The sequence below is a fragment of the Simochromis diagramma genome, unplaced genomic scaffold (genome assembly GCF_900408965.1).
Source record: "Simochromis diagramma unplaced genomic scaffold, fSimDia1.1 OVJJ01000293.1, whole genome shotgun sequence".
NCBI classification, from domain to species: domain Eukaryota; kingdom Metazoa; phylum Chordata; class Actinopteri; order Cichliformes; family Cichlidae; genus Simochromis; species Simochromis diagramma.
Window position 1 is genome coordinate 4819723 of NW_024386801.1, and position 24789 is coordinate 4844511.

At 39.2% G+C, this 24789-nt stretch overlaps 1 protein-coding gene across 1 annotated transcript; it reads left to right on the forward strand.

Moving 5' to 3' along the window:
- Positions 1–752: 752 nt before the first annotated feature.
- pamr1 (peptidase domain containing associated with muscle regeneration 1) lies at positions 753–22099 on the forward strand. The gene is made up of 14 exons (XM_040025277.1): positions 753–1100; positions 7693–7869; positions 8928–9053; positions 9593–9707; positions 13423–13640; positions 14319–14426; positions 16794–16964; positions 17141–17332; positions 17524–18372; positions 18465–18641; positions 19405–19471; positions 19624–19853; positions 20683–21041; positions 21114–22099. The coding sequence occupies exons 1-14, from the start codon at positions 941–943 to the stop codon at positions 21687–21689; spliced, it is 3525 nt and encodes a 1174-aa protein (XP_039881211.1). The 5' UTR covers positions 753–940; the 3' UTR covers positions 21690–22099.
- Positions 22100–24789: the final 2690 nt, after the last annotated feature.

The window sequence follows — 24789 nt, forward strand, 5'->3', positions numbered from 1 at the left end:
ACCTTAATAAAAGTAACAATGGAAGTGGAGACAGCTTCGGCAAACAAGCACAGGTGAAGGCAGTTAATACAATGAAACACTGGAGGAAGTAAAACTGAATACAAGAGGTGGGATACGAAAGACTATCAAAATAAAACCAGGAGTGAGAATAGCACTAAAGAGGAAATGTAGATGCATAAATTAAAACTAGGGGAACTGACACATGATAAGACTGAAAACACTCAGGAAACAAATGCAAATGGTACTAAAATATAATCAGAATTGAAAACTCAAAATGTTAGGAATAACTGAGAATGTAAAACCAAACAACACATGAAACTAAGAACAGTAGACTCCGAATAATTTCAACAATCAGAAAGTTTAAAGTATGGAATGTGTAACAAGATTTATCCTGCCCAAAAACAGTATTAATATGGGCCCAATATTCCAAACAACATAGAAATGGGATGCTTGTGTTTGGAATATTTCGGGTTTTATTGTGTCACAGAAGTGAAATTTCCCTTCAATCACATCCTCACACTCACAATCCCACACTCCCTGTTTTTCCCATTTATTTAGGTGTGATAATAATGACATCAACATTTTTTAAGCCCGAGCCTGAGTGAAGCTGACATCAATTGTAGCACATAACTGATCACTGCTTTGTTTGTCACATTTCATGCCACCAGAAAGAGCAAAACACGCTCACTTTCATTCATGAGCAGTGACGTCATCTCCCAAGTGCGGCGAGGGGAGTTTTCAGGAGACCACTGGTAGTGGAACTCCTTGCAAGGCTGGGCTGAAACCTGAAGCCTAAGAGAAGTGAGAGAGGGAAATTGAGGAAGAAAGAAAGTTAAGAGAAAAAGAGAGAGAGAAGAATGGAGGGAGGGGGAGGAATGAAGGGCAGAGAGAAGGTGATGTCAGCTGAGTTCAGAAAGTAAACAGAGTTCCAGACTGAAGCATGCTTTCTGCGGGACGGAGATTGCAGCTGGGGAAAACCTACGGGGGTATCCAAACAATCCCCTGGATCACCACCTTTATCTTTGGGAAGGGGCACTGGCTTCTCTTCATCTCTGTCTTCATTTCCATCTCCTTGCCCCAAGGGACAGCCTGGCCCTACGGTAAAGAATGTCAATTAATTTACCTTCACCACTCTTCCGTTTTACTCCCTCTCCTATCTCTGTGTTTGGCGCAGCCTCTTGGCTCTTTGTTCTTAAAAAGCCGGCATCAGCACTCTTGCCATCCCCTCTTCCTTTCCGAGTGCAGCGGCGCTCAGCAACATTTGTTGAACAGTGACAGAGAGCGACCCGGTGATTTATACCGTTTTTTAGGCAAGCAAAGAAAAACACAGCTGATCAGCTTGTGTAATGTTTGTTTTTAAAGTTCTTGTTATGAAATACAGAGGAAGGCACTGTCCTGTGTGGCTTTGTTTATTGTCTCATAAAAAATGGGAAACTCTAGGAGTCTTCATATATTTTCCTTCTCACTGTGGTTGTTGTTTTGTTACTAAATAAAAACAAAACAAAACAAGAGTTGCATGTTGCCACACATTCCTTGTGGTGAAGGGAGACTGTTGCAGTTCTAATAGAGCAGCTGAATCTTGCCAATATTTTCTCCTTTGCGCAAAAGCTTCCCTTTAACGTGTTATCTGAGGGAGTTCTCCTAGAGACTGAGATTTACTCTGCGTGTTTACCCTTGAACTGCTGCAGGAAGACATGAGTCATGTTTGAGACAATCATGCTGACCGTGGTAATGTGCATACCATACGCCGTCTCCAAGGCTCCGAAACCAAACCTCTGCCCTCTGTTTGATTCTTCGTTGCGTGGCTCATGCAGTAAAACACTCCCTTCAATTTGTAATATTGGTAAATGTGGCAAAGGGCTTGGCAGAGTGCAACTGCATTCTGCTGTAGTGATTAAAAGAGTTTCCACTGACTGATTTACCAACTTTGTTATTGTCAGTCAGCTGAATCACTGTCAGCACGGCCTGTTATATAATCGTGTCTAATCAGCTGATGAGAGATGTTTTCTACTGAGAAACCTAAAATAATTTCAAGATTTTTGCATGCAAGTCCTGTCTTTGTGGTTTGTTTACACTCATGCTCGCATGCATGCGTGAGTGTATTTTTTATTTTCGCATGTTTTGGCGTTCCCTCTGAATGTTTCTGAATTGTGCAAGGCTTCCTGTTTAGGATCTTCTGCCCACCAAACACCCTCCCCTTACTGTGTGTTAAGCTAAAACATAGAACATTTAAGAGCTTCTGAGTACTGGGCAGTAGGACATAATGGCGAAAGCAAGCAGTTGTAAAACTCATATTAGTGTGTGTGTGTGTGTGTAGGGGTGGGGGTGGGGGGGGGATATGGCACAAACTTCAAATTACATGATGAAAAACACTGGCCTCTGGCTTTGGAAAATTAGTGTGACATGTCAGATTCAAGTTTCATAGTTAAATGCTTAAAACAAATGTGCACACCTCAGACTCCATTCACCACAGTTGATGACAGGATTGGGCTATAGTGCACGAGTTGTGCTACAAACTACCAATTACATCATGCTGGAAAAGGTCAAACTACAACAAAACTACCCCAAGGAGTCCAATTTTAGAAAACTATTTAGAAAAAGGAGAATATCCATCTATTCGTAAGTGCGTGTTCAAAACGTGTCACTGTCGGCTATTAAGTGGTTCTTTCTCAGGCTGAGATGGGCAAGTTTGGGGAGCAAATGAGCAACACCCACCCTTTTTGCACATGTACCATACAGTGTGTGTGTGGTAGTGGTTGCCTGACAACTGTATTGCCTGTGCATGCCTTCACAGCTGTCTGGATAAAAGAATAAAAGCAGTGGGGCTTGTCAGAGAGGGCTAAATTAGATTAGGTAAGTAATGGTCAAATCTTTTTTTGTAGTTGCAGTAAAAAGAAAAAAGGACTAACCGTATAGTTATAAATGTCTTTGAACTTTCAGAAAACTACTGTTGATAATAGAATAATAGTGTATTTCTTTGGGGTTGTGGTTTCCAATTATAGGAAAGTTTATTCAAAGCTATTTCCAGAATGACCACTGGGATCAGCACTCCAGGATCAGGATGCATTCAAGGTCACAGCGACCACAGAGCTCCCCAGGGAGTTTCCTTGTTCCATGATAGCTTAATGCATCCAACCTCAAAATACAAAAAAGACAGCTGCTGTGGGCAGTAAGGAAATGAATTACACAGTCACAAATACTGTACATACATAGCACATACACTCACAGCTGCTGTAGAAACAACAGTTATTACCGTGTGAAATAAGCTCCATTTTGTCAAGAGGAAGCTAACTATTTACTCTCACGTAAACACTGTAACTTGCCATTTACTCCGTGAAATGTTTTCTGATGTTGGCAAAAATTATTATTAGATCATCAAAAGGAACATGTAGGAATTAACTGTGTTACAGGTAGGATTGTGCACAGTAGTATGTGCATTTCAATTCTACAAGGGGCCTGTGAAAAAAGTAGATTTTTTTAGTGTGATTGAAATGAATGCTAATACACTTGTTTGACAGATACTCAGATGCCCTGCGACTAATAGCAGGTTAGCTTAACTTAGCAGACCGCCTGAAAACTAATGCTGCCACCCTTAAACACAATCAGCACATTCTATCTTCTTTACATTTTCTCAAATGTTAAACTATTCTATTAAAAAAACATCTGTCAAAACATGAGAGTAAAGATATACCATGTATAACAGATGTGACTAACCCATATTATTATGCAATGATTTTCCTAAGCATGTCAGATTCATCCTGAAGTTCCCAACTGGTGTCCCGTCTGTATTGTGGTCCTGCTTGGTTTAGAATGAAAACAGAGTGAAGCAAAACTCAAGCTGATAAGAGTTCCAGATTAGTAAACAAAGGAAAAAAATAGACAGTAATTGGCTTAAATTCCACAGCTAGCATTGTGCCCAGCTGCATCTATGATAGTGTCTTGAGATCAGATTAAATCTTTATTGGATAAGTTATCTGAAACTCTGAAGGCAGCAATTAATTTGTTCATGTCAACGAGAGTATAAAAAAGTGCTGCAAGAAACGCTTTTAATGCAACAAATGCAGATGCTTTTATTTTTAGCTCAAGTCAAAGGAAAATGCTTCCAAAACCATGGAACAGTTTAAGAGCAGATGGGGTTTCTTAGTCACTTGCGAGCCATCAGTCGTGCTGGTTCTGCATTTTAAAATCTGTGAATATATTTTTAATGTAAAACATAGAATGAAACTGAACAATATCATCACAGTTATATATTTTCCAAGTGGCAATAATCACAGGTTGTTGTGGATAAGCCTCAGGTAAGTATGCCAGCAGGGCATTAAGTCCAGACGCAAGGTCACAGGAAGGCTTTCTACCCCTGATCTTACTGCTGTCACTGTAAGGATACACATAAATACAGTGAGCAGCAGAGTCAGCTTCCTTGAAAATGCAAAGCACTTGAAAGTGCCATATGACGCATAAAGTTATGACTGTTTATTGTTATAACTATTACTATTTTTATTTCTGTAGCATCGCTAAATGTTGGAGAGTACATTTAAAAGCCTAACATATGGGATGGAAAAGACAAATTAAAATGTCTTTCTATGTCTGCATATCTTCTGTCACAGAAAATGCTAGTTATGCACAGGGAAAATATGTAACAATGTAGAAATGATCGAAAATACCATAATACATATTTGGCACGCTGGATGAAAATTGTGGAAGGCAGCCTTAAAGCATTACACAAAAGCAAACCTTGTTTTCAGATAGATTTCTTCTGAGCCTTCCTACCCTCTCTGACAACTACTGTCATCACCTACAGTTTGTGATTAGAGACAAGGGGTAGATAAAATAACCACAGTCTTGGGTTTAATTATAGGGGTCTTTGCATGTTGCAACATTCATTGCTTGTGTTTGTGTAAAACAATTAGAGGAGACAGGATTATGCAATGGAAGACATTAGTAAAACCCTTCCAAACCTATTCAGACCTTCCTAAACTGCTGTTAAAAAATAAAAAAAACACATTAAATTTTTACTCTTCAGTCTTTGGCTCCCTGCTAAAATGAACAAATTCATCTCAGAGCCATGTAAAAAATAGCTTTGCTAAATGCATCTTAAAGAAAGGACATAGCAGTCCAGAAAAATATCGATGCTTTCCAGCATGTATCCTACCCCCGGCGGGAGATTCCTCGGAGTCATGGCTCAGTGAAAACATAACAGCCTTATCAACAGAGCTGGAGGTCAGCAAACTGAATTCAGTCACAGTGTATAAACACTGAAAACGTGGCTGCCCGAGTTTAGTTTCCTCAAGTAGGCACAGAAAGAACACAGCTTATGGAAATCTGGGAACCGATCCTGTCATGAATGCATGCACAGTGATGTCACTGGACTGCTGAGGTGAGAGGGAGTAATGTTTTCCAGACTTGGCTGAAGAAATAAAAAAATATTTTTGTTGTATTCCACTGTAAATGATTGTATTCTTGTGAAAGTGCGCTAAGGGCAGATGACGGACGTTTCTACAGTATATCAAAGGCAAGACAAATGGCAGTGATCCATGTAATGACATTACCAAGACCACTCATAAGCGCTTCTGTGTCTTTTATGTTTATGTCCTGTGAATCAGATTTCATGGTCTTTTTGGCCACTGTCCTTAACATGAAAGCAGAAAAGCTGTCCTGTAAGAGGGAGTGATAGTGTCAGCAACTCTTAATCTACACGTGGCAGGCATTAAACTTTGACAAATCCCAGTGTCTGAATTTTGTGGTTTGGGTCATATTGTAATCATAACTGAAGTGATTCTTGAAATATAGTTACTTATAGCTTGGACGGAGTCGTGTTATGCAGTAGCAACAGCTGTGAGCCATTGGCTACTGAATGCAGAAGGTTACAGATACTTCTAACATAGCGATTTATTTTCACAGAAGGCTACATAAACAACACAACCAATCACATTGCGGATCTTTTCAGTTGTTTTGATCAAGTGTCTGGGGATCTCCGCTGATTTAAACAACCATAGTTCACAGGAATTAGAGGGTTCTCCTGCTTATGCAGTAAAAAAAAGGATGAACTTTTGTATCGAAAAAGGTGATTCGTTCCAGTTTTTGTTAAAAAAACAAGCATGCAGTAAATGAAAGAAACAATTCGGATTCTTTTTAAGGGCGTTTGAGCAAAAAGCTACCCAATAAAACATGCGCAATACCTTTTTTTGAAAACATTCTTATGAAACAGCAGTTTTCAATTAGAGTATCATAAAGTTGTTTGCTTATTGTGGCTAAAAACATGTCTTTGTGACTGTCCTAATGAGTGTTAAACCCATCGAATTTTGTGGTTCTCACATTTGGTCAAAAGAAATCCACAAACATGTCAGTCTGAGAGGAAAGAAGGAGACTTTTTCTTTTTCCCCCTTTTCTATTTTTTTCTTTTTGTCTCTGGGTGACAGTCCAAGTTAAACAAAGAAGATCATGCATAAACATCAGCTTTGATTTACAAGGACAGTGTTGAAGGGATGGAACTTGGCATTCTTTCTTCAAGAAAGCTTTATTGGTAGCTGGAGTGGTAACACAATCAAAGGACTGATTGAAAATGAGCCCAGTGGCCCAAACATTTTTATTATCTTTGTTTTTAGATCTGTAGCAGTTTAAGTAGGCCTCAGAAGACCATGTTCTTTCAGGACTTTTGAACATACTTTCACTTCTAATACACAAATCCAGCTGAGCCCATATACTAAAACATAAAAGAGTCAAAAAACTGCAATGGCTTTATAAAGATGAAACTCTGTCCTTTAAAAACGTCCGCTGGGATTCCACTGCCCAACCTGCTTTCTGTTTGATTAATATCACCATGTATGCCATATCTCTTCTAGTTGGAGAGGAAGCCAGACCGGTGATGGACAGAGCGACATTTTATGATATCATTAGAGAAAAGAAAATAGAGACGAGTCTAAACATCTGTGCTTCTTGCCTCTCGACTGCCAGCCACTGAGAGATTAAACACTTGTAGTTGCTTTTGTGTGTCTGTGCACTTAGGTCTGTGTATTAGAGTCCCGGTTTGACATATAAACAACAATTAGAGCCAGTGTTCAGCTATCACTTTATAAATAAAAAGTCAGTGATTGAGAGCAAAGAAGCTATTATGACTGCAGGCTGGGGAGAGGGCGCAAAATGTTGTAGTGACAATGTGCCAAGTTTAAAGTGCAGCTTTGGTTTGTTCTCCACATCTGCCACAAGAGAATTTCCACTTGTCTGTTTCAGCATTTAAATCCACTATTACATAATCATAACCGCTCTAACTCAAAGGTCTTAGAATCAGTGTTTTCCAGTCCAATAAAACGTCACATTTATTAGGTAAAAACTTTACAAAGAAGAAGGCTGTTGTTTACACTGGAGTTAATATATCACTTTCTGATTAATGATTTGGTATTGTTTTCCATGACAGTGATTTAACCATTTTGGCATGTCGTCTGACGTAATAACACACAGTGGTGGTAAACTGCTGAGACTTTTGTGGTTTCCTAAAAAGGAGCGAGAAACCGTGTGACAGTGGAAATAACTAGAGAGACAGTGGCTCAAATAAACACTAAACTGAATCCTTCCAGTAACCCTTTTCTGCTCACATTTTGCACAAAGGTGAACTATTAATTTTGACTCATCGTCACTGCTAATGAAATGAAGGTTACACAAACAAATTGCTTTTTGCTGAGATATCGTCTTCTTTAGATTACAGGCACTTGTACAACCACTGTCCAGGTCCGGAGTGGAACGTTATGTGCAGAGGATGCTGCGAGTATGATGTGATTCGCTGTAAGTGTCCCCTCCAAGGGACTCCAGTAGGCTATGCAGTACCCTGTTGCCGGAATGCCATCAACGAGTGTGATCCCTGCATTATCCACCCAGGTAAAACCAATGTCGTTCTGATTAAATAATACTATGAATCTAATAAAATCTCGAATTATTTCTTTTCACTGAAAGAAGCTGTTAAAATATCGAGCATTGCCTTATAAGTATGCATCTGTTGGAGCGACCTTCGTGAATATCTTGAGTATCTGCCATGTTGTTTGTGCAAGACCAAGTGCTATCTATCATCTGTGCAGCTGTTTGCACTGTAGCATGACAGCGTGACAGAAAGACTGAAAAGAACTTCTGCATTTGTGTGTAAAATAATTTGTTTCCAGGCTAGCTTCACACTGGCTTCTTCTCTTGACTGACTGGCAGAATCCTCTGAAAGCTGACAGGATTCAGGAGTGAATGAGCACACTCAAAGCTTTGATTTGTGAATGAAATCAGACTAGATCCTTTTGTTTTTTATTCACATAGATGAGTTTGCATTTGCTGCAGCTCCAAATCCTCTTTTTTCCTTACATGCCATTTGCCTGTAGAGGTATGTCATGCCTTTTTTCATAGTTCAAGCATGCAGAGTTTTTCCTTTATGGGGGAAGAAAGCAGCTGTTCAGAATTAAATGGATGCCTGTACATTACTTTTTAACTGTTGAACACACACAAAAAAGTGTTCCAACCTCAGCGTACGACCATAAATCTCCACATGCACATCCCCGGCCCGTGCGTTGTTAAAATCCATGCCTCCACTTGGGTCAGATGTTGCTCTTCACAACCCCATGGACGGGACAGCTTCTTAAGTGAAAATCCAGCCTCAAACAAAACTGTTTCAACAGGTTTTCTCCACATTTCTATTTCAGGAAGCAGCAATATGTTTTCACATTCTATTGCAGTGAAAGAGGACCTTAACGAGTTCAGCAGAGTTGATGCAAAGGGAACATTTTAGGGGTTGGTGGGTTTGTTAAAATTCAACAATACAGCATAAGCCATTCAGATAAAGGCTTCTTTATTCTTACATACAAACACATCTTCGGGAGATAATTAATGTTATTTGCTTTCATTTATCCACCTTTATCTTCTACTTTACTGTAGTTTTGTTTCTGGCTCTCCTCTTTCAGGTTGCAGCATATTTGAGAACTGTAAACGCTGCAACAATGGGACATGGGGCCCCAGGGATGATTTCTTCATTAATGGCAAATACTGCGCAGAATGTCGACCTGGCTGGTCTGGTGGAGACTGCATGAGTAAGTTTTTTCATCCTTCCCATTAACAGATCCTACGGCTTCACTCTAAATCATTTGTTTTACTTTAAGTGAAATGAATACCACGTACTATATGGTTTTTCCATCTCTGCTGATTTATCTCCATCTTGGGAAAGCTGTGCCAACTTGGAATGCAGTCATGCCCAGGAGGTTTTCCATAAGGAGCTAAATGACAAGTCAGGAATCCTATAAAACTATTTAAGATGTTAGTTTTGGACACTGGGTCTAGCTTTTAAATGCAAATATTCTACCAGCGGGCACAACAAACATACATTTAATTAAAAGCAGAAACCTTCCGAAGCTGCTGAATGCCTTTGTTCAACGTGTGTGTGTGTGTTGTGATCATCCTTATTTATGTTGCTGTGTAGGCTCTCTGCAGTGACTTTGAAAGTCTAAATGCAATTACTGTTGTCTTAATGCTAAGCAAAGCATTTGAAAGTGGCTCTTCAAAACAATAATTAAAGCAACTGAAGTAGCTGCCCAAGTCAATATTTTCAAAATTAACTTTCTGTGTTTTCCAGAGTGTGGAGGGGTGATCCATAAACGACAGGGCCACTTGGTCCTGGAGAGCTACCCCAACAATGCTAGGTGTGAATGGACCATACAGGTGGACAGGCCATTTACTATTGAACTCAGGTAAGATATTAAGATACTTTCCTCTGTAGGTAGTTACTGGTGTTCATTTTCCTCTGTGTTATTTTAGAATAGTTAGTAGTACCTTTGTTATAGAACTATGCAAAAGCCTTAAGCTACTCTTCTTTGTATTTTGTGGCTAAGTTCTTCAGGCTTTCTGATGATCATTTCAATGTTTTCTTTTGACATTGGCTACTTTTTCATTTTTTCGGTCCAGTCACTCGACCTAACTATTTTCAGTTCAATTCAGTTTTTATTTATACAACAACAGTCTCCTCAAGGCACTTTACATTGTCCCTATAGACCCTATGATAATACATACAGAGAAAAACCCAACAATCATATGACAGTGGTGACAGTGGGAAGGAAAAACTCCCTTTTAACAGGAAGAAACCTCCGGCAGAACCAGGCTCAGGGAGGGGCGGGGCCATCTGCTGCGACCATTTGGGGAGAGAGAAGGAAGACAGGATAGAAGACATGCTGCGGAAGAGAGACAGGGATTAATTTTCACAGGAATGTTTTTATGAATCATTCAAGTATAAGAAGGCACCAGATTCAAGAGATGCGTCTGGTGCCCTCTCAAGTTGTCTGTTATGTGTTTATCTATAACAGACAACTTAGCAAAGAAAACATTTTAAATCGTATCTTATGGCACTTACTAGCAACCTGCTGCAAAAACACACAACTGGTTTATTTAATTGAATATATGAAAAATGTCAAAGATAACACAGTTTTCCAGGCATAAGCTAGAGCTTCTGAACCAACTATAGTTGGTTTAGAAGTTGGTTCATTGAGAATCAACTATGAGGTGTTTACAGAAAACCTGGCAAACCTCAGCGTGATGCAGTGTGTCCTAAAAAATGAGGAAACTGGACAAGTGGAGGGCAGCAAAAGAAGTGGCAGGCCTAAAAAGAAATCTCTCTGCAGCAGATGAAAAGTATCTGGAAAGTCCATGTTTTAAGGGATAAGAACAAATCCACTAAAGACCAGACACGTGCAACAGAATGTGGAAAACATCTGACTGGCAATTGTTTTGAGCATTTTTCCTAAACAGAATCAATACAGTAAAATCATACCTGGATAAAACACAAAGAAACACTATTAGTCACAGATTGGCCCAGACCTCAATTTTATTGCTGCAATGTGATCATCTTGACAGAGAAAAGTAGCCAACATCAAAAAAATATATATATGAATAAAATAAAAGCTTTCAAGTGTCTTTCAAGAAGCCTGGAGGACTACTCTCATTGTTTTTGCCTTATACACTGTATTTCCTTATACGCTTGTACAAATTTCAATAAATTGCAGCACCTATTTTCCATCTTTCTAGCCACATAAAGGGTGGCTCGAGACTTTTTCAGATAGGTTGTGATTATATTTTGTGATGGCAGCCTTATTCATCTGAAATAATGACCTGCAAATCCACTGGTGGCCCTGGTTTTAGCTTCACTTCCATAAATACTGTATCTGATAAACATAGTGACATTTTTATCGTGAAGATGCTAATATGTTGATTTTAAGCAGTTAAAATCTGTATGATGTGCCAACATTAGTGCCAAGCACAGTAATACATTTTAAATGAAATTCTTTAGAATTGATGATTGTTGGTGGGTCATAATTACCCTTCCTAGAGACAGCCTGCAGCAGTGCTACAATAATACATTTAAGGGCTCAAAAGCAAAGGTGTTAAATAGCAAACAACAACAACAACAACAAAACAAAAAACAATGACCCAGTTATTATGAATAATTATTAGATTGTCAACAGTAGTGAAGTGCTTCCTACCTGAAAGTCCTTGGAAAACCATCCTACTGTTGCACACCAGCTTGTAAAAAAAATAATTAATATCAATTTAACCATTGGTTATAAATACAGAAAAGCTTTGAGTCTGTCAAGTCAAGTCTGATTGGCTCTCAATCCTCAGTTATCTTCATTGTCCATCTGCAGTAAATATTATCAACTGGCCTGGTTAAGTCAAATTTCCACTCAGCTGGAAGATGTATGTTGAGGATTGATGGCAAAGAGTTTGGAGGTTTGGAAACCATAACACCATTTTTTTTTTTGGTAAGATTATGGCCTCTCAGTCCTGTGATAAATTTCTATTTCTGTCATTTTCTCCATTACAAATACAGATTTTATGGGCAAGTGTTTGTGCAGGTTTTTAGAAGAACAAAAGCTCCATACAGCTAGGTTCAGACCGAGCATGCAGTTCCTGATGTCTGGGCTTGAAGTGTGTGTGAAAGAGACTTAATGATTGCAAGGATTTTTTTTTAAAGCTATGTATGAAGTGCTTCATTAAAATTTACAGCCATGATGCATGTGACAAACTAAAGAGAAGGGCCAAATCCTTCTTGAAGGGCAATATAAGTGCAGCCATTGTCACATTTTAATAACTTTAACCAAAGTGCGTTTCTATTTTTAAACCGACTGTTGGAAAATGTGTTTCTGCCTGACCAACTTAGTAATTTCCTCTCTGAAAAACAAACAAACAAACAAAACAGTATGTTGATTTGAAATGGAATGGGTTACACTGTTTATTAGCAGTACATCCTGCCTATTACAATAATGAAATGGCACTGATATATGCAAATAATGAGCATTCACAATACACTGAACTTTACTATTTCAAACATTCTTTAGAGGTTTCAAGGCTCACCCAAACCACAAACTTAATAATAGGCATCTCATTTGATTTGCTTTTGCCTGTATCCGACATGACCTCTAGTGATCCCTTTACTTTAAAATCTTTTTTTAGTAATTATGCATGAACACAAAGATGAAAACACAAAAATAAATTTTAAAACTAGCCTAAAGATAATTCAAAGCAAATGCCACAGTGATTCTACAGTATAAAAATGAACAGGAAGAAATGTAGGCTGTGAGCTCATTGCTGCCTTTGCTGCCTATTGAAGTTCAGGCTCTGGCTGCTGGGCTGGGGTCAGCATGCACTCAGCTTTATCATCAGTCTGGGTTCTTGACTAGCTTTGTGTTAGCATGCTATCTGTACAGAAGCTCGCAAAGAGCTGAAGTTCTGTTAGCAGTACAATGCAGTTGCTTCTGCCCTGGATGTGGTTTGCACTTTATTTTTGTTGCACTCTGGTCCTGATATCAGCTGACTGTAGCAAAAATGTGCAGGGAGAAAAAAGCATGTTTGGTTGATTTTTCTTCTTTCTATCTGCCCGGCATGCAAATAACTGAAGAAGATTTTTCACACAAGATTGTAACACAAGTAGCAAGATTTGTAACTGTAATGTGATTACTGAATTCAGTACAGCAATGCGTTAAATTACTGTATTTATGAAAAGTTAAATGTAAAACACAGTAATGTGTTACTTTGGAAAACGTTAAATCCAACACTGGCTACAACAAAGCTTTTTAATCTGACTTAGTTGCATCTGACAACAAAAAACAAAACAAAAACAGTTCAGAAATCTAGCTTTCTAAATGCTGTGCTACCTTGTAAATATAAGATTCAGTGAGATGGAAAGGAAAACCATTAAGAACTGTAATTATTTTGTTAACTTTATTCACATCATCAGCATCATGTGGACACAAATAGCATCAAGACAAAAATAATGAATAGCAAATTTTAAGTCTAATGTTGAAGCACATCCCAACCCTTGATTGGATATGCAGTAGAGAATAGATGGTTAGATAGCCTTGGGTCATTTGTTCTACTCTCTGCCATTTCAATCTGCCACGATTCTTGTATTTGCAGGTTCATGATGCTGAGTCTGGAGTTTCACCATTCTTGTCATTACGACTATGTGGAAGTCCGAGATGGAGACAGTATCCACTCGCGTGTTATCGGTAGATACTGTGGGAATAACAGACCTGCACCAGTTCACAGCTCTGGCAACAGTTTGCATGTTCTCTTTGTGTCTGATGGTTACAAGAATTTTGATGGATTCTTTGCCACTTTCCAAGAGAACTCAGGTAGGTTACATAACAAAGTAGTATCTCTTCTACTATAAGAACAGTGCTTTTCTCCTTTGCTTTAAAGTACCCTTGCCAATGTACCATACTTCCCAGCTGCAAATCTTAAGCCCTCTTAAATGAGTCGTCATGGAAGAAAACTATTTTCTTTAAACCTAAAACAAAATCTTGATATTTAGATTGAGCTGGAATCTTTGCTTTTGTATAGGGAATAGATAAGAAGTTGTTTATAAATTCTTCATGAACAACGGGGTTCTTTGGAATCACAACAAATACAAACAAGAAAGACGTTTCCATGGTATTTAGTGTCCAGTACCTAATAAAAGCTCCTAATAGTGCATGACTAGCACCTACATTTTCTGGCAAAAGACTTTGTCATGGGTGTTGAGTCTGTTAACAGCCTGTTTACAAACCAAAATGCCCTCACTTCACAGAAATGCCCTCGTTCTCAAGGTCTAGAACTCAAAAACAGACACACACACATGTTACCAATGCCTAAGCCTGATGTAGTAAAAGTAAACAGTGGGCTTTGGAAATGAAGTTTTAATTATTTCAGCTTTGAGTATGATTCCTGGATGTAGCCTGACGTCTGCAGCCACACATTTCAGCTTTCTATGTTTTTATTTTGATAAAGACAGTCTTTCTGTTTGTACCCTAATGTTGCCTGTATGTTCACAGCTTGCAGCTCTTCCCCTTGCCTGCATGATGGGACATGTATCCTAGACAGTTCTTACTCTTACCACTGTGCCTGTCTGGCTGGCTACACAGGCAAGAGGTGTGAAAATGGTGAGTCTGTAACATAATAGGGGACTTTGGTGAGCAAAATACTGATATTTTGGAGAAAATATATTAAAGTTGGAAATTAAAATAAAATCCATGCATGTTTTAATCACAGGAAAGACTAAACCAGTCTATTTTCCATCTTATGAGGCATTGGAAAGACATGCGTCTTAATGTACTGAGGCTTACAAAATCCCTAAATTATTTCAGTAATTTTCATCTGAAAATCGGCACGCCTAGTCACAACAAATTTACAGAGAATTGATTTCTTCCCTGAGGCTTTTCTTTACTGTTGTTGCTGCCCCAAAGCAGGCAGTGATTCATTTTCACAAGGGAGAGGTTTGTGGTCTGGACTGAGATCAGGCCAGCTGCCTGCTACAGTCATACGGTCAGGACTGTCTGCGTTCATATGTGTTGATTTCAAGTTTCACTGGAAGAAACAGCAAAACCCAAATGGCCACCTAACACATATAGATGTGCAAAATTAAGCAATTTTCTTCTGTTGACAGATAAATAGGGTAAATGACAAGAAACTAACTGAGGAAAGAAGGCAGCAAGAGGAAGTGGACAAGGAGAAGAAACACAGAATAGATTTTGTCGAGTGGTTATTGTCAAGACATTTTGTTACTGTACTGCCACTTTATACCACCTTAAATATTTGTGTGCCCTGGAGCTCTGGAGGTACTGCTCCCCTAAGTTACCAAACCTTAAGTTTGCCTACAAGGCACTACAAGGTCTTTTAGTTATAGATGTCTGGTGTGTTTTTGTATTCAATACACCTCTTTTAAGATTCTGCAAAAGCAGACTTGGTGAATTCCACATTTTTTCTTTTGGTGTTGTTTTTCAGGGCTACATTCAAGTCCATAAAACTAATGGTGAAACAATTCGACTTATATAACAACAGACAGTATTTTCCACTGGAGGAGACACCCATTTTTTTTTTTTTTAAATGGCTGTTTGATTTCACACAGCGTGCATTCATCTGTATTCTCACGAGGAATCCTCAGCTGTTAATTTGAATGGAAAAGAGCTGCAGCAATGTTAATGCCTTACATTTTGTGGTGATAATGTAGTCTGTATTTCTGCCTGAGAGTCAGATGGAGAATTTCAAATATGAACCTGACCTTAGCCATATTTTATGCCTTCTGTAATCACCCTGTCATCTGTCGAAAGCTAAAAACTCATTTGGTACGAGACAGTGTGACACTTTATCATAAAAAACAGGAAATGCTTTCTCTTCTTTTTCTTTTCCCTCTCAGCGTCAGTTGAATTTATCTTTGACAATAATCAGTTTCAGTATGCAATAAGTAACTCAGTTTCCAGAGAACTTGTGAAAGAAACAATGATTTACTTACAGTACATGTTGTGATGTGTAATATGTTAGCATTCCACTCTAATGACTCCACATTTATTTTGATTTGTCTTTGAAAACATTCGCATATAAAAGACATGGGAAAAGAGCAACAATGCACACGGCACCTCTGGGCACTTCATGGTTTTTTATACATATTCAAAAGAGGTCAGCTACAGTTTATTTCTCTACTTTTGGTTTGCCAAGCGCATTCCTTATCCCCTAAAAGACTGAAGGTTGGAAATGCCGTTCAGTTATAAAGATTATAGGGAGGGTTCTTTGGTTTGGAGCTTAAAAACCACAGACAGTGCCTTTCATGGATCTGATCCCACTTAAAGTCAACAACATAACAAATCTCCCGAGACAGCCTCATAGAGATATGATAACTGTTGTCTTAACACATGCTTTGCGAACCCATTCGCAGGCCTTTATCACAACATTTGTGTGCATATGTGCAGCTGTGCTTAATGATTAAGGATTACAGTGCACATGCAGAAGAGTTTTCCCCAGACTGTTTTATTTTTGCAAGAGGTTCTTCTATGGGACAGTTGCACACAGTATTCCATAAACACATTACCAGTCTCTACTATCCGACTTCGTAAAAATCTCTTTTACAGCAGTGGAAAATTGAACATTTTGACTAAAAGGGCTTTTATTGCATCTATTTCTTCCTTATTTACAAGCCATGTGTTAAAGTCATGCTGTTAACTGTTCGCACTTTGCGATGATGAGTGAAATTATTTATTAATGAGTCTCTGAGGTAGCAGGCAGTGCTTTTAAATCTCAGGAACCTTTTGAATTAGAAAAAATGAGTCTTTGCTTTATGGACTACCTGTCTGACCTGTAAATAGAAAGGAAAAGAAAGAACTTGCTGAAACTGTTTGTGTGGTCTCAACTGATTGTTGAGGTATGTTAGAGATGCCTCCTATGCGTTGTAATTTTGATGACTGGACATTTAGTTCGGAAAAAGGGAAACTTTGTGTGTATATAAATAAACCCCACATGTCTGTATTTCTCGTCAGTGGTGGGCTGCCGCAGGCCTCCGGTGCCCACCCACGGATCTACAGAGGGTCTGTTTCATCACTCTGGTGCACGCATCACTTTTCGTTGTGACCCTGGGTTTGAGCTGAAGGGGTTTCGTCACGCCATCTGCCTGAGTGACGGAACATGGAGTGCGCCTGCTCCAGACTGTGGTAGGATAATAATACAAATAGGTTTTTTTCCCTCTTCAAAATAATTACAATTTCATATCTGGGAAAGTTATACAGTATGCGTGTCTTTAGCTTGCATCTGGATGCCATACATATTGCCTCAAAAATGGTTTAGCTCATGGAAAATAAATATGATTTTTTTTCCTTTCTCCCTTCAGTTCCAGTGGAAAGAGTCTGTGCTCTGCCACCCAAGCCAGCCAATGGGGACCACTTCTTGGTTTATGGGCCCAATGATGTTCTCATCGCCTTACAGTACTTGTGCCACCAGCCATATGAACTCAGTGGGGGCTCTCAGAGAACCTGCCTCCCCAATAACACCTGGAGTGGGACTTCTCCTGTTTGCATTAAAGGTTGGAAAATATGTCTTAATAACTGTAGACTGGAGATGGATGAGTCATTTTGGGGGTTTTTTAATAGTAAGCTGTTAATAGATGAGAGAAAATGACTCAATGCCTTAGAGCTATTCATCGTACAGGCCAATGTACAATGAATAGCTATGACTATGAGCTCTTAATAATCTCTTTTATGTTTTTCTTCACAGTGAATAACACTCTTAATGAAGCAGAAAAGGACAAAGTAAAAGAAAAGGGCAAAGAGACAGATATTTACAGTAACAAAGATAAAAGTAAAACTAAAGAGAAAGAAGAAGATAACACAACTAGCGAAAACGAAAGTGTTGCCGGAAAAGATGTAAACACTGAGCAGGAGAACACAACAGCAGTCGACGGGGAAGATAAATATAATGGGACCACTCCTGGGAAAACTGTGGTTGAGGGCAGGAATGAAGGAGAGGTAGATGAGAGAAATACTGGCCCAGAGAAGCCATCTGGAGGTGGGGAAGATAAAGTGACTAGCGAAAGCCCAGATAACAGCCTAGATTACATGGTTGAAGAGAAAGAACCAAAACAACCTGAAAAAAAAGAAGACACAAACTTTGACAAGGGAAAGACAGATGTTACAGAGGTCCCTGTGACAAAAGACAAAGGACAGGAAGAAAGTGAAAGAAAAGAAAAACAGGTGAATGGGAAAAGAGATCCTGACAAAGTGGGCCCCAATGACACCAAGCTCAGGACGGTTATATCTGAGGGTGAAAACACAGTGGAAATGCCTGAACTGGAAATGACAAAGAACAACACTGTTTCACATGATACCGAGAGCACAAGTAAAGAAAATAATACCATAGGGTCTCTACCGCCAGGGAGGAAAATAATTCCAACTCGTGTCAACATCACCCTGTACAGAGCAGAAAGTGGGAAACCGAAGGAAAAATCAACAACTGCGAAGGATGAAAAGGAGAAGGATTCAACTGAGAAAACAAAGGAGGAAGTGGAAAGAGAGAAGAAAGAAAAAGAGAAAGAAAGGGAGCGAGAAGACAACCAAAGCTTCACCGGTAAGAGAACCAATGACGACAATATGAATAATTGAGTGAATAATTATCTGCTTTTATTTGGCCTTCACTCTCACCCGCTCTCTGTTGTCCAGAAAAAAGCTGCCCAACTCTACCTCGCCTTTACCATGGCTACCACCAGGTGGTGCCAGGTTTGGAGCCTGAAACAGTAGAGTTCAAGTGCAATCAATCTTATGCGCTCAGTGGTGATGACCGACGCACATGCCAGCCGGATGGCACATGGAGTGGCAAACAGCCCCTCTGTGTCAGAGGTACCAGTGCCTGCTTTGCCTTTTTATGGAATTAATTATTAAGATTTTGTTGTTTGGAGATTTGTGAAAAATTTTTTTTTAAGCATATACAAACAGCATTTTTTCTTTCTTTTTTTACTGGACTGGTGTGTAGGTTTCAGACATATTGAAGCATTAGAGGACACTGTAGTGTTTGAGAACAAAATGAACAGTTAATAGATGGTTGTGGATGTTATATCAGTCTATTAAAGTTGTAGATATACAGGCTTGTATGTCAATAATCTGAAAATGCTGAATAAACGCTAATGCTAAATGTTATTAATGAAAGGGTTCTGGCAGTAAAATGATCCATCAGGGCTAGAGCTGTAAATATTAATTAGTTCTTAATAGATTTTGGCCTGGGTGCCCTGTAGCTCTTTGCCAAGAGGTAAGTGGAGAAACTGTCCACTGGCACAGCTTTAATGAATAAATTAAAGAAACAGGCACAGCCAAAGTAGGCCATGTGAAACAGCATGCAAAACATGCCTCTATTAATACAATTTAAAGGCTTTTAGGTGAAAAGCATTTAGAAATGAATTTCTAAGAAGATGGTTTAACATTGTGGGAAAAGCTCCTATTTTATTTTTGGCTAAGTGTTACATATACAGATAGATTCCACATGCATCTTTAGCAGAAAAAATACTGCAACCAGCAGCCGGTTGGCTTGCATGTAGTGTCACTTTTCCGAATTTTTTGTGCATATTTCATATGAATTGGTTTTTTAAACATATTTGTTTATTTGCAGCATGTCGTGAGCCCAAAGTCTCAGAGCTGGTGAAACAAAAAGTTCTGCCCCCTCAGGTACCATCCAGGTATGATTATTAAAACATCATCTTATATAGAATAACTGACAACCAGAAATATATAGTATTGTGTAGGTATGTATGCCATTTAGCTGAAGAATTAATATTAAGGACTCATATAATGCATTTACTACATACCTTTGGCATATTTTCCCCCTCAGAAAGACACCCGTGCACAAGCTCTACTCCTCAGTCATGGGCCAGCAGCCACAGTTGCACAGTCCCACTAAAGCCCCCCTGGTGCTTTCGCAGTTGCCCCAGGGTTTCCACCATCTTTACACACGTATAGAATATGAGTGTGCATCTCAGTACTACCACCACTTTGGCAGTCCACGTCGGACTTGCTTGAAGACAGGGAAATGGAGCGGGCGCCATGTCTCCTGTTCACCAGGTGAGGGCAGCAGAGGACCACTAGTTGTCAGACATTTTTAATACAGTGATTTACACCCACATAACAATCCTGTGCAGACATTAAAAATGATGATGTGGTAACTTAGACATAGCGTTTTGATGGCAATTTATATAATGAAGTAATATTTGATGATCATATACAAAAGCACCTTCTAAAAGCATTCTTGTCTCTAATTGCTGACATTGATTAAAGCATTTTTGCACAGCCTTTTTACTCCTCAGTGAAAGCTTGCTAAGAAGCTAAGCTCAAATTCATAAGCTGGTATGTACAGCACAGCTGTGACATCGGTGCAATGACAGAATTTTCAATAAAAGATGTCAGATGTAGCACTAATGCCTCTTGTTTCCATAAACAGTTAGAGTGGAGAAGACTATAACAGCAAAGTTAAAACACAGCTGATGTAATGCTGCTATCTACACATTATTATTTCATCATATTAAACAGTGAAGATGAGCTGGTTATATTAAATATATATATATGTATCATGCATTATTAAAGTTGTTAATATTTCTAGCTGTTAATTAAATACTGAATATAGTGAATATACATAAGGTACCATTCTATGTTATGTGCAAATTGTGTACTTAAAGATGACGTTTTCTCACTTCTTCTTTCAGGGAGTCACATTTCACATGGCTCTGTAGCCTTTAAGTGTTTTATATTCTGCTCCATCAATGCTACTACTTTAAATAAAAGCAGTCCCACAGCTCAAAATGTTGACTTAACCTCAGTGCAATTTCAATTTCTCCTGTCTTGTTTTTCCTGCTGTCCCGTTGATAATGGTCTCACCTCTCATTCTCTTTGGCAGTGTGTGGGAAGCATCCAACCTTTGACACAGAGAGGCCAGAAGAGGCTCACTGGCCTTGGCTGGCTGCCATCTACCGCCGCTCCACCAAGGGTACAGAGACCAAGGTGACCAAGGCAGACAGCCAGGCAGGGTCCCTGAAGAAGGATGGTGGAGCAGGAACTGGCAAACACAATCAGGCTTTTCACTGGCAGCTGGTCTGCAGTGCAGCTCTGGTTAACCAAAGGGTTCTGGTCGTAGCTGCTCACTGTGTGACAGATCTGGGCAAGGTTTTTCCCCTGGACACTGCCACAATAAAGGTGGTTGTGGGGAAGCACTATCGTGATGATGACAGGGAAACCAAAGGTGTTCAACACCTGCGGGTAAGCACTTGGAAGTCTTGTTATTCACACAATCCCTTTTGATAAAACTAAGCATGTCTTTTCCCCTTTCAGGTGGCCTCCATTGTTATTCATCCAAACTATGATCCCAATATTCTTGACTCTGACATTGCTGTGATCAAATTACTGGACAAGGCAAGGATTGGAGAAAAAGTCCTGCCTCTGTGCCTGTCAGAAAACCAGGAAGAAGATTTGACATCAACTCAAGGACTTGTGACGGGCTGGTCTCCAATGCCCGAGTCAAGTTTAGGCCCTGATGAGAAGGCTAGGGTTGGGCTCGTTCACCTTGCTGATGTAGTCCCATGTGAGCAGCAATACGCTCGTAATGGTGTGCCAGTCAGCGTAACAGACAATATGCTGTGTGCCAGCCAAAAGCCCGACTATGGACCATCTAACATATGTCCCTCTGACACTGGGGGAATTCTTGTCCTCCCTGCCCTCTCTGAGAATCAAGTCAATGATAACCGAAAGCCTGGTTATGCACAGGCGCAAGGGGAGAGCAAAAGGCTGTGGAGACTCCTGGGACTGGTGAGCTTTGGCTATGACCAAGGGGAGTGTGATCCTGACCTCTACACAGTCTACACACATGTAGCCAGCTTTAAAGACTGGATTGAGAGCAATATGAAATAAACATCTTACAGTCCTCTCCTCTGCTTAATCTCTATTTTAGTGAATTCATTCTGTCTAATCTATTTTTATGCACAAGGGCATTTTCCTACTAAACGCAGAACCAACACTGGACATCACAGTGCTCAAACTGAAGGGGGTGCTAGCACATTAGATGTGCTGATGCATCGGCCCTTTATCTGAAGACTTTAGTGTTCAGGTCTTTCAACCTGAGATTAAACACTTGAAACTGATAAGAAAATCATTCATCTGAGTATTTGACTGTTAATGGTTTGGACTGTAACCTCTGTTATGTATATATGTTGTAATGTACTGAATTATTATATCAATTCAAGTGACTCCAGAGATGTACATATTTTATTGAAAGAGAAAAATCATGACATTTTTATTAAAGGAAAGGTTGGTGTGGTGAAGCTTGTGAGACTGGTTATTCTTATCCTTTCACACGGTGTAAAAGTCTTTATGACAAATATATTCCATAGACAGATTCGGGTACATTGAAAAAGCACCTTATATTTGCTTCATGAAGCACACAATGGAATGAATCCGGGTCAGAGCAGCACCATTTTCACAACCATAAACATAGCAAGTTATTCACAGATCATTTCCCAAATCAATTACCTCCATTGTGACTTTTCTCCATTATACAACTTCCAAGTGAGTTTGCATAGACAAAAGAGCTGCAGCTTATAATGAGTTAGAAAACGGGACAGTAAGCAATGCATTACTGTAGTTTTATTCCATTTATGCACATGGTGAAGCTGGTGAAACACTGCAGTCTTACCACGTAGACAAAAATGACCTGAGCTTTCATTTCCAGCTGGCTGCAATTGCTTTGTGTCATTCCACCCAATATAATGTTTTAGCAAACACATTTGTGTTTAGTATAACATCTACTTATTACTGTTCAAAAACTATTTGGCCTTTTACAGTTCAACAGGAGATATTAATAATGCAAGGTCACAACTGGAATGCCGAACTGGTGGAATTCCCTTTTTCTCTTCACAGGAACATCTATCAAAGACTTTCTGTCTTCTCTTCAACCATTTACCAAAGCTGAACAACAGCTTAGCAATAGTCCCATGTTTCCCAGAGGACAGTCCTATCCACTTGTGCTGGGAGACCGTCTGTTCACAGGCCCTTGTAAGCTCACAGGGCATCATCAATAGAGACACAGGCAACGTTGAACCATAAGCTGACTGGCCTGGGAACAGAGGTGTAGCTCTGAACAAAGTACTGGGATAATGATGAGAAAATGCTACCATGAGAAAATGGTTTACACTGGAGAGCCGGAGGGGTAAAATACTTAACACCAGACTTAAAGAAAATGTTTAGGTGTTGATCCAGTTTCCCAGTTAGGCTGATGAGCTTTCTGTGCTTGCTTCTCAGCATGAGAGGAAGCCTTTGAGCTGAAAAGGATGCCCACATACTCCACTGTTAGCATTGTTGTCATAACAAAATGGGACTTCTTCTGTAATGTCCAGAAATGTCTTCTGCATTTACAGTTCAAGCTTTGCTCCTCACATTTTTCTCATAGACCTCCCTAGCTCTCAGTCATAAAGCTTATTTGCTGGTACTAAAGGTAAATTTGAAAAATGTTTGTCAATGTTTAAAACAAATCTTGCTAATGTTACACTATTATTAATTAAACCGTAATTTCCACCTGTATTTATGATTTACTCAGTCTAAACTGCAGTGTCCACACACTACAACAGTTACATGTCAGTCAGTGCAAACATTGAACTTCTGTGTTTATTATTATTGTATCTGTACAATAATAGATGCATAAAGATGGAAAGCTGAATTGCGCTTACTTGTCTTATTGACTCAATGTTGCACTTCACAACTTACCATGCTATCTCTATCAAATCTTATTTCAGCTTCAGCCTAAATAGTCAATACAATACTGCGTACAGGGTAGTTAACAAATCATTGTGTTTAAAGCATGATACAAATAAATAAAAATAAATTACTTAAACTGTTCCATAAACTAGCTAATATGTCATTCCTTGAGGTCACACTGAAGTCACAGTCGAGTAATCTTGGGTAACAGATTTGTGCAGAAATATCTGTACGTGAAAACCAAGCAGCTTAAGAAATTCTTAATGTAAGACCCAGACTGAGACAAGTTAAAAGGACAGGGTGGGAAGGCTGAGAGGACAAGAGACATTCAAAGGAAACAATTTTAATTCCAAGCTCTCGTCCACTTTCCTTTAAGATTTTAAGGACACAACAGTACTCCATCCTGAGATATGCTAAGTTTTCAAATAATAGATTATTAGGAATCACATCACTCATGCAAAAATAATATTTTATTATTTTATTATTAGCATTTTTCATAGATTTGGCTGAAGCAACATTCCTTGAGTTAGGAACATTTTCAATAGTACATTATTGAAGCAGCATGTTTTCATCTTGACAGAGAACGGAAAAAAAGTCAGCAAAAAGGCTCTCTTCAAAAAACGTGGAAACGATTCATATACTTTAAGGAAGTACAAGAAAGCCTGCTTAAGAGAGTTTAGGCTGTGTCAAGAAAAAAAGATAACCATACCAAATATGACTCGGGATAATCAATTTTTGGGCCATTCCTAATGCTGAGTAAGTCTTTGAGTTTGTTTGTTTTCTATAAGGTATATTGCACTCACAATCACACCTATGGACAAGTTAACCTGACATGCATATCTTTGACTATAGGAGAAACCTTGAATACCTGGAGATAACTGGCAATGCCACACAGACGGGCATTAGCTGGCTAGTGAGTTTAAGCCAGGAATCCCTTACTCTGTGCACTGTCATGCCTTCCTACATTACATAGGTATAACTCAAATAAATGACATTCCTAGAAACCAAGAGCCCACAGCTAGTAGAAGTGGGGCTAATTTCAAAAGGAAGAATACCATATTGCACATAATCTACATGATGCATTTGTGAAAGATTGGTGAGTTTCTTGCGGTAAGCCCCTCGATTGTCAATATCATCAATGGCTCTCCCAAAGAGACAAGCTTCTTGTTATTTTTCTCAAAGCTATCACCCTGTCCATACTGCTCATTCTGTTCCTGTCAGCAGTGCTGCTCATCAGACACCCCAGACACATTTTCTTTTC

Coding starts and splice junctions, on each gene's coding strand:
- pamr1 (XM_040025277.1), top strand. CDS start 941: ATGCTTTCTGCGGGACGGAGATTGCAGCTGGGGAAAACCTACGGGGGT. Junction 9,054..9,592: donor GTCTGGTGGAGACTGCATGA/GTAAGTTTTTTC, acceptor TGTGTTTTCCAG/AGTGTGGAGGGGTGATCCAT. Junction 19,854..20,682: donor CCATGTCTCCTGTTCACCAG/GTGAGGGCAGCA, acceptor TCTCTTTGGCAG/TGTGTGGGAAGCATCCAACC.